At 42.2% G+C, this 13,369-nt stretch overlaps 1 protein-coding gene across 2 annotated transcripts in view; it reads left to right on the top strand.

Annotated features, from left to right (window-relative positions):
- The window catches only part of ENOX1 (ecto-NOX disulfide-thiol exchanger 1), a 342,949-nt gene that overhangs the window by 85,210 nt on the left and 244,370 nt on the right, over window positions 1-13,369 (top strand). For both annotated transcript variants that reach the window (XM_070800030.1, XM_070800029.1), the window contains exons 2-3: window positions 2,472-2,615; window positions 3,626-3,763. In XM_070800030.1, coding sequence (XP_070656131.1) covers window positions 2,603-2,615; window positions 3,626-3,763 — 151 coding nt within the window. In that variant the 5' untranslated portion in view covers window positions 2,472-2,602. The remainder of the gene's footprint in view (window positions 1-2,471; window positions 2,616-3,625; window positions 3,764-13,369) is intronic.

Raw genomic sequence — 13,369 nt, 5'->3', positions numbered from 1 at the left:
TAAATTAGGTATTATGGCCTTGAATCATTTAGAGAGGCAGGTACTCAATAGGAACAATAGAAGTTAGTAGAGTATAAAAATCACTGTTGCAACTATTCATAAATTCCAGAATAATAATTAAGTCTCATTAGGGGCAACTTTAGGTTTACAAAGCACAACTTGCCAAGGAAACAATAGTTTTTTTGGTGAAACAGTAGCAGTTTGTTAGTGTTTTTTCTCCATGAAACAGTAGTTTATTAAGATGGTGATGCAAAGTGTAGGTAGAAGCTATGGGCCACCAGGACACTTGATGCCCCTTTGTAAGACCGCAGTCATTAAAGTGAAAACGAACACTGGAACAGACAGTTAAAAAGCCAAGAAGACTAACACCACCCCTAAAACACTACAGCGAAAAAGGCAAAGTGAAACATGGCCGGTCAGGTGCAAGTCATAAAGCCTACACAACAGAGGGATGTTCTCTGATATAGTGTTCCAGAACTGCAGACTCATTGGACAGGAAAAAGTTGTGATTAATGCCCATTTGGGGAGAACTTGAGCTAGAAAAGAAAAAAGCAAGCCAACTAAACTTGAGTGGGGCGATAAGTAAGACAAACAGTGGCCTTGCAGTGATCCGATCTGCCTCTACTTCTGGGCCATTTGAGCAAAAGAATGAACACATTCTAGCCTGTCTCTGCTTTGGTGTTCTGAAATAGGTGGATGTGGAGAGAAGAAAATTGCTTTAAGGTTCCACCATAGAAATGTCGCTAGTGAGTGTACAGCGAGAGGGCAGGCATTTGGTTACTTATGCCTTGATGTTACTGGCTTTATTTTACATCGTGAGAATCTCTTTGATGGCATTCATTGCCTAAGATAATGGAGGCATGTAAGACATAAACACATTCTGAATTCATTTAGGTGGAAGAGTCTAATTGCGCGGTATAAAACATTTGTCCTGAGTACAGTTTGCTCCCAAAATTGGAATCATTTCACTGCTTCTTTTTTTTAAATTTTATTTTATTTTTAAACTTTACAATATTGTATTAGTTTTGCAAATACCGAAATGAATCCGCCACAGGTATACCTGTGTTCCCCATCCTGAACCCTCCTCCCTCCTCCCTCCTCCCTCCCCACACCCTCCCTCTGGGTCGTCCCAGTGCACCAGCCCCAAGCATCCAGTATTGTGCATCAAACCTGGACTGCTTCTTGATGAAAAGGTTTCATCTTCCTGATAGACTATGGAAAACAATTCCCTACCATTTCTCATGTCCCTGTGCTGAGGGCTAGGGATTCATGGAGACCAAAGAAACAATTTGCTCAATACCTACCTATCCTTGAGATATTGAAACCTGAGCTTCCATTTGAATGAAACTTACACTCACCTGGAAAATTTATTTATTTATTGAGAGTAGTGTTCAAAGGGATCACTGATTCTCCCACCTAAGAATCAAAGAAATCAAAGGGCCAATCTTCATACTAGATATACTAACACACAGACTGTAACACTGATTCTAAAATACCTATTAAAAGAAGCACATGTAATAAAAATTTCTAAATGGATACCTAAATAAAAATAAATACTTTGCATTCAGTTGTTTTACCCGTCTATGTAAAATTCAAGTGATATATTTTATCTTCTAGTCTCAAGCTGGTGAAAGTGCACTTAACATGTACATAGGAAGGGTATGTTTTTGCATTTTTAAGGATGGAGAGAAAGCATAGCATTGTAAAAATAGTGAAGTCTGGAGGGGCCCTTTGCAACTTTTTGTAATGTTTTATTGTGGGTTTTTTTGGTTAGAAAAGTGCTTTGAAAAGGCTTATAAAAATACGTTTATATATAAGCTGTTCAATTCTCAGGAAAACTCAGACCAAGCAAGGTACAGCCAGTTAATCATATCTTGTCATAGAAATAAAAAAAAGCAAGTGCTTTTCCTCGGTGGCCCCATCACGCTCTGCACTTCTTCGACGGGCAGGCGGCATGCCATTCTTCCCTTTCACCTTTTCGCACGATTGTATTTTGGGCACGTCCTTTACCAATCTCACCGTGAATAGCTTATTGCTTTTTTCCTCCTTTTCCCCACTTTTTCTCCCTGTCTGAATACGTTTCACAGATGACTGTCTTCGAAAATAACATCAATTAATTTTTGAACTTAAAAAAATCACATGTGCCGCGAGTCTGCCCTCTCCATTGATGTGCCGTGTGGGGAGGAGGCTGTGCGGGGCCTGATAAGCTCCGTTTGTGAGGTCTGTTCAGCTGGAGGCCAGGTACTAGCCGCTCCACAGAGGGGCTGTTTATTCAGCCAGCCCTGCTCCAGGTGGTCGCCGGTTGACCCTCACGTCTCCCGGCCGCTGAAACTGAGACTCTACAAGGAGGCGACTTCGCTTCTGTGCGTGCCACTGCAAATTGCCATTGTTTGTTTGCTGTTGTTGTTTGGAGTAGACGACAGATTTGCCCCAGAAGTCTTTCTCACCCCACTGCTCTCCCCCTTTTGCAGAATCCGATGATGTCCGCGGGGACCCTGCACTCAGCCATCAAAGCGCTCCTGCCGCTCAGGATGCTCGTAATTCAGTCGTAGATGCAGGTGGCGTTGAGAGCATCACCCAGTGTTCCCAGCAGCTTCCTCAGATGATGGCTGCAGGTAAATGTCGGTGGCCAGCACAGGACACAAGGCGGGCATTTTGCATCATAGTGGAAAGGCTCCCCAGCCATGGAAACATGTGTCGAAGCAGGAGCCTGGGCTCCTCAAACAAGCCAGGCCGTGGAACTAGTGAACGTCACAGTTAACTCAGACTGCGCTGGTGGGCTGGTGGTTAAGACTTTGCCTTCCAGTGTAGAGAGTGTGGTTTAGATCCCTCCATCAGGGAGCTTAGATCCCACATGCCTCCAGGCCAAAAAACCAAAGCATAAGACGGAAGCAAAAATTGTAACAAACTCAATAAAGACTTTAACCAAAGATAATTGAGAAAATAAATTTCTTTAAAACAAAAAAGAGCATCAAGTCCAGTTTGATATATTTTGCTGTCTTCTTTTTTAGCTCTGTGCTATTTGTTTTCAATATTATTTATTTTGTCTTAATAAAAGTCTGTGCTTGTAAGAAATATTTTGGGAGTCACTTCAGACAGGCACCTGCATTTCATGTACGAATGTTCATTATTTGTTAAGGATGGAATGTGTTATAAGGTAAGTCTTAATAAATTCAATCAGGACTGCTTTCAGTGCTCGACAACTGAATTTGGAGATTTGTATTAGATAGTTAGAGGGTGTGCCTGCTTCAGAATTACACTCACAAACAGACAAATTTATTTATTCTTACCCAATTGACTTGTTTTACCCAAAGAGTCCTCTTCACTGGGGAACTTAACTAATGTTTCCCTGGGAAAAGGAAGTGATTCTTCATTTTTTTTCCCCCTAGAGGTGCGTCCTTAATGGCACGCTGAGTATGATAAAAACTGCATGTCATTAAGTTTCCTCCCAGAATGTGTTCCGTCATGTTGACGTCTGGAGAAAGTGTTGGTGTCAATTACAGTGCCGTATTTTTTTGTGATTTGGGAATGTGCTTAAAGGAAGCCTCACGTCTCCAGAAATGCAATTTGTTTTCAGACACCCTCGCCGGTGGAATCTTAAGTCGGTTTGCTTTCCCACCCGCAGCGGCCGATGGTTTGGGGAGCATCGCAATAGACGCGACCCAGCTAAACATGTCGGTGACAGACCCCACCGCCTGGGCCACCGCCATGAATAACTTGGGCATGGTTCCCGTGGGGTTGCCTGGACAGCAGCTCGTGTCAGGTAAGCCCTCTCTGGGGTTGGAAGATGTCTGCAGCCGCGCCGGCAGGCTTGGGTACTTGGCACCTCGTAATCTTTCCACACACAAATGTTGAGCCTGGCCTGGGATTTATGCCCAGGGCGTGTTTGGCAGGCCATGTGCCTGAGTGTCTTGTCCTCGTCACTTCACTCTTCTGCCGAACAGCCGTTCCCAGAAAAAAACTCACATGCAGTATCTCTCACTGATGGCATTGCAACATGAATTTTGTATTTTAAAAAGGTAAATAGTAGAGCTAATATTTGCTTTCCAATTTGCAAAGCTCTTCCACGGATGTTACAGCATTTGATTCCAGTCTTCTCTTTGAGACAGGTAGGTCCTAATGGTGGTTGCGGCTAAGGTTTGTGTTCCCATGTTAAAAATAGGGGAAGAGGGGCCCGGAGTTTGGGTGGGTGGCTTTTCCAGCACTGAAACGGCAAGGCTTAGAAGCCCGAGTCAACTGACATTGTGTTCCATGGTTTCTTTCCATCATATTTTGGAATTGTCATAATAGTAATGCATTTGAGAGAGAAAATGTTTGGAGACATCACAAAGTAGGAAGTCTTTGGAAAGAGTTCATCATTGAATTTAACAAGTTTGTTGCTGATTTTCCATGTGCTCTGTAACAAATGCTTTGGGAAATAGAATAAATATATACCTATATAAGTGTCCTTGAGGATTCAGGGAGCATGTCTCCCCAAATTAAAAAACATAGTGATTAAAAACCAGCAAAAAAAAAAAAAAAATGATGGGTAGAATCATGGGCTAAGAGGTGGTTCAGACTAGTACTATAGTAATTTCCAGAAGGATCAGTGCCTGGGGTCTGAGGAAAGATGTCATCAGTGAGATGAGATTTGTGCTGCCTGGAAAGATGCTCAGGTCTCCTGTATCCACTTTACTCAACTTATTCACTCACTTAACACACGTTTTTTGAGGCACTGTCCTGGTGCAGAGGTGGTCCCTGCCTCTCTGCCTTTCCAGAATTTTCAATGGAAAACTGACAGTTATTATGCCATGTTGCTAATGTGGTTTAGTCCTGAAGTTGTGTTCAACTCTTGCAACCACACGGACTGTAGCCCACCAGGCTCCTCTGTCCATGAGATTCTCCAGGCAAGAATACTGGAGTGGGTTGCCATTCCATTCTCCAGGGGATGTTCCTGACCGAGGGATCAAACCCAGGTCTCAGTCACTAAGTCGTGTCCAACTCTTTGCAACCCCGTAGACTGCAGCACACCAGGCTTCCCTGTCCTTCACTATCTCCCGGAGTTTATTCAAACTCATGTCCATCGAGTTGGTGATGCCATCCAACCATCTCATACTCTGTCATCCCCTTCTCCTCCTGCCTTCAATGTTTCCCAGCATCAGGGTCTTTTCCAATGAGTCAGTTCTTCACATCAGGTGATCAAAATATTGGAACTTCAGCTTCAGTTATCAGTCCTTCCAATGAATATTCAGGACTGATTTCCTTTAGAATTGACTAATTCGAGCTCCGTACTCTCCTGGGGACTCTCGACTATTTTCTAGCACCACAGTTCAAAAGCATCAATTCTTTAACACTCAACCTTCTTTATGGTTCAACTCACATCCATGCATGACTACTGGAAAAACCATAGCTTTGACTAGATGGACTTTTGTCAGCAAAGTAATGTCTCTGCTTTTTAATATGCCATCAAGGTTTCTTGTAGCTTTTCTTCCAAGGAGCAAGCATCTTTTAATTTTATGCCTGCAGTCATCATCTGCAGTGATTTTGGAGCCCAAGAAAATAAATTCTGTCACTGTTTCCATTTTTTCCGCATCTATTTGCCATGAAGTTATGGGACTGGATGGTATGATCTTAGTTTTTTGAATGTTGTTTTAAGCCATGTTTTTCCCTCTCCTCTTTCACCCTCATCAAGAGGCTCTTTAGTTCCTCTTCACTTTCTGCCAGTAGAGTGATATCATCTGCATATCTGAGGTATTAATATTTCTCCCTGAAATCTTGACTCCAGCTTGTGATTCCTCCAGCCCAGCATTTCACATGATATACTCTGCATAGAAGTTAAATAAGCAGGGTGACAATACACAGCCTTGATGTACTCCTTTCCCAATTTTGAGCCAGTCTGTTGTTCCATGTCCGGTTCTAACTGTTGCTCGTTGCCCTGCATGCAAGTTTCTCAGGGAGACAGATAAAGTGGTCTGGTATTCCCATCTCTTGAAGAATTTTCCACAGTTTGTTATGATCCACACAGTCAAAGGCTTTAACATTGTCAATGAAGTAGAAGTAGATATTTTTCTGGAATCTCTTGCTTTTTCTGTGATCCAGCAGATGTTGCCAGTTTGATCTCTGGTTCCTCTGCCTTTTCGAAATCCAGTTTGTGTATCTTGGTTCATGTACTGCTGAAGCCTAGCTTGAAGGATGTTGAGCATTACCTTGCCAGCATGTGAAATGAGTATAGTTGTGCAGTAGATTCGGCATTCTTTGGCATTGCCCTTCTTTGGGATTGGAATTACACTATGGTCATTCTTATATGTCAGAAGAACAACTCACTTTTGCACATCAAGTTGTATTAGAGTAGACAGGATACATTAAGTATAAACCTATTGCCTTTGGAGAGTTACTAAGTTGCACACCCATATATGTGTGGACTTTGAGCTGAGTTGAGCAAGCATTTGATTTCTTGTTGTTTTTGTTTTGTCAATAGGGCAGTACATGTAAGCGTCTAAACTAGCTGTAGTGAGTTATACGTACTGCGTGTGGCAGTGTGTACACGAATACAAGCGTGTATGTAATGCCCTTTCTTCTATAACACAACAAAGGAGAAGAGAGGACAGGAAGCAAAGGAAGGTGGGAGACAGGAAAAGGAAAGTCAGATATTAATATTACAAAACATTATGCTTAGGCTATTTATAAAATTCCCCAAAATGTTGTAAAATAAATGCAGTAGAGGCTTAGTCTGCTATGGGATGTGTGTGTATGCACATAAATGACATTTTCTATCATTTGAACATGTGTTTATCCAGACCCCTTTTCCCTAAAGCTAATCTAGACAAATACTTCCTCCTAATAACTTGAGAGTACAGATTTATATGTTTCTGTCCCAAATTTTCCCAGCTGTCTAATTGAAATATTCATACAGCAGAAATCACTTTACTCTTGTCTCCACCTCCACTCCTCTCAGAAAGTGTTGTATGACTTCCAGGGTAAGCCACAACCTCAATAATTCATTATTTTTTTCTTATGATTTTGAGTCTTCTGACATTTTAACCATGACCGATTTATGATTTTCCCAGCAACTTACCATGAAAAGAATTACAGCCCTACTCGTTGTAGAAGATTTACCGTATCTGCCCTGAATTACATTCTCCATCTCCTATATTAGCCAAAGTGCTTAAGCTGCGTCTGAGCCTTTCGGGGTCTTGTGGAGCATCCTGCGTCATCCCTCCCCACCCATCAGGGGAACTGCACTTGGCTTTGTTCTCGTGGAGGCCTGCAGACTTCCTTTGTCGAGACTCTCTCAGGGTAAAGTTCTGTTGTGCTTGGTTACTGTGTATATATTGTCTTCCAGTCTTTTCTCTATGAAGTATGTGAGTACTATTAAATATAGAAATCTCTATTACGTATTTTTATTAACACCTTATCCTAAATTATTTTTTTTCCATTTTATAGTTTTATATTAAAATTTTAGAATAGTTCTTTGAATAAATCTTCACCAGTTTTTCTGTATTTGCACTTAAGCTGTTTCCTTTTTTTTTTTTTTTTTTAATTTTATTTTACTCTTCCTAGCCAAGTTTCTGGAGAACTTAATCTCTTTGAGTTTAAGTATTTTACCTTTTCTATAAAATGATAATTGTATCTATTTCATGAGACAGTTGTAAGATTAAAATATGATAACTTATGACATACACTAACTGCATAGTACCTACACATAGTAAGCATGCATTAAACATTAACTCTTACTCCTTCCTTTCTTCCTTGTGATGTTTTTTAACGATATTATGGTGAACCTTTTTTATGCATAGAAGTTTTTGGCAATTAGAATTATTTCCCTTGGATTGACTCCTACATGTAGAATTAGTCGGTCAAAAGAAATGAACATTTTAAAGTTTCTTGTTAAATACTGGACAATTAATTTCCAAAATATAAATGCATATTTAATATTTACTGACTTGATATGCAAAGGTGGCATCCTGTTCTTTTGCCTTAAATTATTTTATAACTACTCTTTTTAAATTGTGGCATTTTCCTTCATTTATTTTTTCACTCATATTTCCTCTTTTGTAAATAGATTACTTTCATGCTATATCCACTTATCACATAGGATTCGGGCTGACTTTTTTATTGGCTTGTATTTGGTCATTGCTTTTAAGCATTTTAAGGGGCTTCCCAGGTGGCGCAGTTGGTCAGGAATCTGCCTGCCAGTGCAGGAGACATAAGAGGTGTGGGTTAGATCCCTGGGTTGGGAAGATCCCCCGGAGGAGGAAATGGCAACCCACCCCAGCATTCTTACCTGGAAAATTATTTTAATCTTGCAGTTCATATTCTCTAAAAATATTTATCTAGTCTGTTTTTCACCTCTTTAATATTATTTCTTTTTTAAAAAAAGAAAGTTTACCATTTCCTTTATGAGTCCTTTTTGAGTATTCCATTTCTAAATGCAGAAAGGTTTTGCCCACTCTCCACAGTTGATACATAGTCCTAATTGTCCATGCCTCCATGGATATACTTTCTTCTTTTATCGGAAGTTCACTTGTGCACGTTTAATCTATTTCTAAAGTATCTGTTCTGTACTACCAACCTCTCTTTTTTCCCGCCTCCACATCATTTCAGTTCTTACAGCTCTGTTGTATATTTACATGAAGTACCTAATGGGTGGTGCTGTTTCTTCCCCCCATAATCATAGAGCCGAAGAATGTTGCCCCTCGCCCAGTTTTCATGCTAGCACCTGTCTGAGGCAACTTTTAACTGTACCCTTCCTTCCAAGAAATCTCCTCTAAATTGTCTCTGACAGGATGACAGAGAGGTTAGATTTTATGAGCACTTGGCCTTCTCCCAAAGTTTCTGGTATTTCTAAATGACCAACTACTCTTTCCTTGCTTATTCAAATCAAATTGATACTGAATCCCATTCCTTACTACTTTTTCCCTGTTTATTGGGAAATATGAATTATCAACAAAGCAGGACACACATTTTTCATATCCTCTGATTTTATCAAAAGGATTTCCCAGGAAATCAAATGCATTTATGGTTGCTGTATCATGCCATTCTGATGGGTCATTGTGAGCTCCCACGATTACACCTCTTTAATGTTCCTCCCCTTTCATCATCACCACAGTCCCCTTCCCACTTTCATGAACTTCCTCATCTACCTTCTTTATATGTAGTGCTACTCAAGATCATTTCATCGAATTTGCTCATTTTATCCCAAATGAACCATTCTACTGGTAAGTGCTTGCATGCTCAGTCACTTCAGTCATGTCCAGCTCTGTGCGACCCCATGGACTATAGGCCACCCAGCTCCTCTGTCCATGGAATTCTCCAGGCAAGAAGACTGGAGTGTGTTGCCATCCCCTCCTCCAGGGGATCTTCCTGACCCAGGGATCAAACCTGCGTCTCGTATGTCTCCTGCATTGGCTGGCGGGTTCTTTACCACTAGCACCGCCTGTACTCCGGCCCTAAATCCCACACTCAAAGTCTTGGTTTATCATGAGATAATATTTGCCTCCTTATAGTATTGGACACTTATTTTATTCCACATATTTTTAGTTTTGAGGAATTTTCAAATTTTTGTTATTGTTGATTTGTTTCTATTATCCATACCTTGTGCCTTAGTATAGATCCAGATTTTCTAAACTGGCCTGATGGAACATCAGTGTCTTACAGTTGTTAGGTAGGGTGGATGTCGTGTAAGTATTTATGTGGCCTAATAACCATGGTAGATTCTGGGTTTAACATAGTTCAGTTCAGTTGCTCAGTCGTGTCCGACTGTTTGTGACCCCACGGATTATGGTCTTCCAGGTCTCCTGTCCTCCACGATCTCCCAGAGCTTGCTCAAACTCATGTGCATTGAGTCGGTGATGCCATCCAGCCGTCTCACCCTTCTCCACTGATCTCGAGATAGGGCACCTACCGACCTGGGGAGTTCATCTTTCAGTGTCCTATCTTTTTGCCTTTCCATACTGTTCATGGGGTTCTCAAGGCAAGAATACTGAAGTGGTTTGCCATTCCCTTCTCCAGTGGACGTTTTGTCAGAACTCTCCACCATGACCCATCCGTCCTGGGTGGCCCCACACGGCATGGCTCATAGTTTCATTGAGTTAGACGAGGCTGTGATGATTGCTTTCTCTGTGGGTTTCCTCAGAGCCTTGACTCTGCTAATGTGCAGTTTGAAAGAGTAGTGGCGTGTATCTTGGATTCCCCAAACATAACTTAGCCTTTAACAAATATCTGTTAACATCTCATGAGACATTAGAATACTGCCATCAAACCAGATTTTCCCTCCAGCTATGGAGATCCCAGGCCACGGCCATCCATCCATCTTTTGTTGCCCTCTCTGGTATGCTCCCTGTGATCTGGTTTACAGTTGTGTGTGTGTGTGTGTGTGTGTGTGTGTGTGTGTGTGTGTTTGTGTTTTTACTGAGCAGTGTCACTTCCTAATCTCAGGTTTCAAAATAATCCTCATGTGGTCTGGTGTTGCCTGTGATACACAGTGTCACTTCCCAGGAGCGCCCCCATCTCTGGTGTCATTGATTGAAACTGAGAATATCAAATCCCAAGCTTCACACCATCTGTGCAACCAGCTGCCCCCTTCTCTGTATATCCTGGCTTCTCCTCCAGAGTCATAGCCATCAACTGAAAGGGTTGGAAAGCAGCAGCTGAGTTGACCAGGTGTTAAGTTGCCTGCCCAGGCCCGCCTGGGAGCTGGTAATATTTCCTGGATGTTCTCTGGACATGAGTTTATACCTTGCTTTGCTCTAAACTTTTTGAAGTTTTCTTGCCTAACATCAGCAATCTCTCCTTAGCTGTTATTGACTTGTTGTGTGTTAGTCGCACAGTCGTGTCTGACTCTTTGCAACCCCATGGACTGTAGCCCTCCAGGCTCCTCTGTCCATGGAATTCTCCAGGCAAGAACACGGGAGTGGGTAGCCATTCTCTTCTCCAGGGGATCTTCCCAATGCAGGGATCGAACCCAGGTCTCCCGCATTGGCAGGTGGTTTCTTCATCATCCGAGCCTCCAGGGAAGCCCTGTTATTGACTTAAAGTGGACATATATCTCTTACCTCAGGTTTCTTAGTGTGACATTTTTTGTGTTTCAAATACGTATTCAGAAAAGGCGTCACAACTCCCCATTAGCTGTGGAAGTGCCACCTGCCTTACCCTGGCTTAAATCTCACAGGTATCAGAGTTCGTCCTCGGTTCCTACCTTGCAGTTCCTTCTGAAGCTCTGAGTTCACTCTCCGCATCCCTGTTCCCTGCCACTCTGAGAAGAGCTTAGCTTCACAGCTCATGGGGACATGAGCTGTCCTCCTCCTCTCTCACTCATGGATGCCTGCACTCATTTTAATTCCACTCTGCTTCCTCTGAATATTTTTTGTCTAGCTTCCTTGTTGGGTTGTTTAATCCTCCCAAGAACACCTTTATCCTCTTCAATATGCCCAGATATGAAGAGGCATTTGTTAAATCCTTTCATCTCCTGAAGCATCTCTCTTTTAACTTGGATTTATCAAGCCAGATGTGGTGATGAATACTGGGATTACAATACATAGACCTCACTCTCCTATATGAGAGCCTAGTGGGAGAAAGAGAGAGGCGGGGATAAACAAATACAAATCAGCATGATGAGTAGCAATGACACTAACAAATAAAGGACGCTATAGGATATGGCTGAAGAGTGGTAAGCTGGGGAATCCTGTGATTAGAGCTGTAGTTTTTTACTTGTTTTTGTGTGTGTGTGTTTGTGGGGTTATTTTGTCATTTTTATTGGTGTATGCTGGATTTACAATACTGTACGCTTTTCAGGTGTATAGGAAAGTGAATCAGTTTTACAACCACATACATCCACTCTTTTTTAGGTTCTTTTCCCATGTAGACCACTACAGAGTATTACGTAGAGCTCCCTGTACTACACTGCTGCTGCTGCTGCTGAGTCGCTTCAGTCGTGTCCGACTCTGTGCGACCCCATAGACAGCAGCCCACCAGGCTCCCGTCCCTGGGATTCTCCAGGCAAGAACACTGGAGTGGGTTGCCATGTCCTTCTCCAATGCATGAGAGTGAAAAGTAAAAGTGAAGTTGCTCAGTCGTGTCTGACTCCTAGCAACCCCATGGACTGCAGCCTACCAGGCTCCTCCATCCATGGGATTTTCCAGGCAAGAGTACTGGAGTGGGGTGCCATTGCCTTCTCCGCTGTGCTATGCAGTAGGTCCTTATTAGTTATCTGTTTTATAAATGGTAGTGTGTATATGTCAATGCCAATCTCTCAATTTATCCCTCCCCTAGAAATTGTCATACTAAGTGAAGTAAGTCAGACAGACAAAGATAAGTTTCATGTGATATCACTTACATGTGGAATGTAGATCTGTAGTTCCAGAGAGCACTTGTGTTAAGTCCTGCAGAGAACTGATGGGAGTGGGGAAAGGCTGGTGGCAAAGAAATCTGGTGAGAGGGTGTAGTGGTTACCCAGCCATGAGATAATAATGGCAATTATTGTCACAGTGGGGAGAGAAGTGAAGGGAACATTTAATTAAAGAAAAAAAAAAGAAGGAATTGATAACTGAGTCCATGTGAAATGCACGGAAAGTGAATAATCAACAGTAAACCCATTAATCCTGGGCTTCTGGCTTTGGAAATTGTGTAAGTGCTGCGGTCATTGACTGAGAACAGGGAAGGGAGAAGGGGGCTGGGGAGAAGAGGGTGTGTTCCTTTTTGGATGTGTGGAATACGAAGAGGCTGTTGAAGGAAGCACGTGGTGATCAGTCACATGTAAGGGTCTCGTGCTCATGAGAGAAGCAGGGGTGGAGACGTTGCTTTGGTGCGCATGGACGGCCGCTGACTCCTGTCTCTGCTAGTCACGTTTTTGCTCTGAAATTAACATAGGCCCTCAGCTACTCATGCAGGGATCAGCCTAGGCTCCAATTGCATCTCCAGATAACTCCTTCATCTTCTCCTTTCTTTGACCCGCTTGATTTCTATTGTTGCTGGATTCCAAGGTCTGAAATAAGAGAAGTCATCAGAGACTTTAAAAATGTAACGTGGAGATCTATAACCAAAGCTTTCTCACCAGCTCACAGAGATACTCAGACTATCTGATGGTAAACTATTCCACACACTTGTTTTTAAATGAAAGTTATACTCCACCCAGCAAACGTCCTTTTTTCTTAGTCCCTCTCGATACTAATGATGGCACTGGCATGATTAAGGGATGCGGATAGCCTGGGGGCTTAGTGGTTGGACTCTCCAGAAGATGATGTTCAGTCCTCTTTTGTTTTCATTTCCCATCGTGTTGGAAGACTTCTCATTATCAAGTGCCAGAAAATAAGTAGGCCCTCGAATTAACGTTTCACAATTTATATACCTGATTTCGTCTCCCTGACAGTTCTGTTATACTTTGCACGGTTAT

Source organism: Bos indicus, chromosome 12, assembly GCF_029378745.1.
Source record: "Bos indicus isolate NIAB-ARS_2022 breed Sahiwal x Tharparkar chromosome 12, NIAB-ARS_B.indTharparkar_mat_pri_1.0, whole genome shotgun sequence".
Classification (NCBI taxonomy): domain Eukaryota; kingdom Metazoa; phylum Chordata; class Mammalia; order Artiodactyla; family Bovidae; genus Bos; species Bos indicus.
Note: the sequence above shows the minus strand (reverse complement) of the source record. Positions and strands in the feature narration are given on the sequence as shown.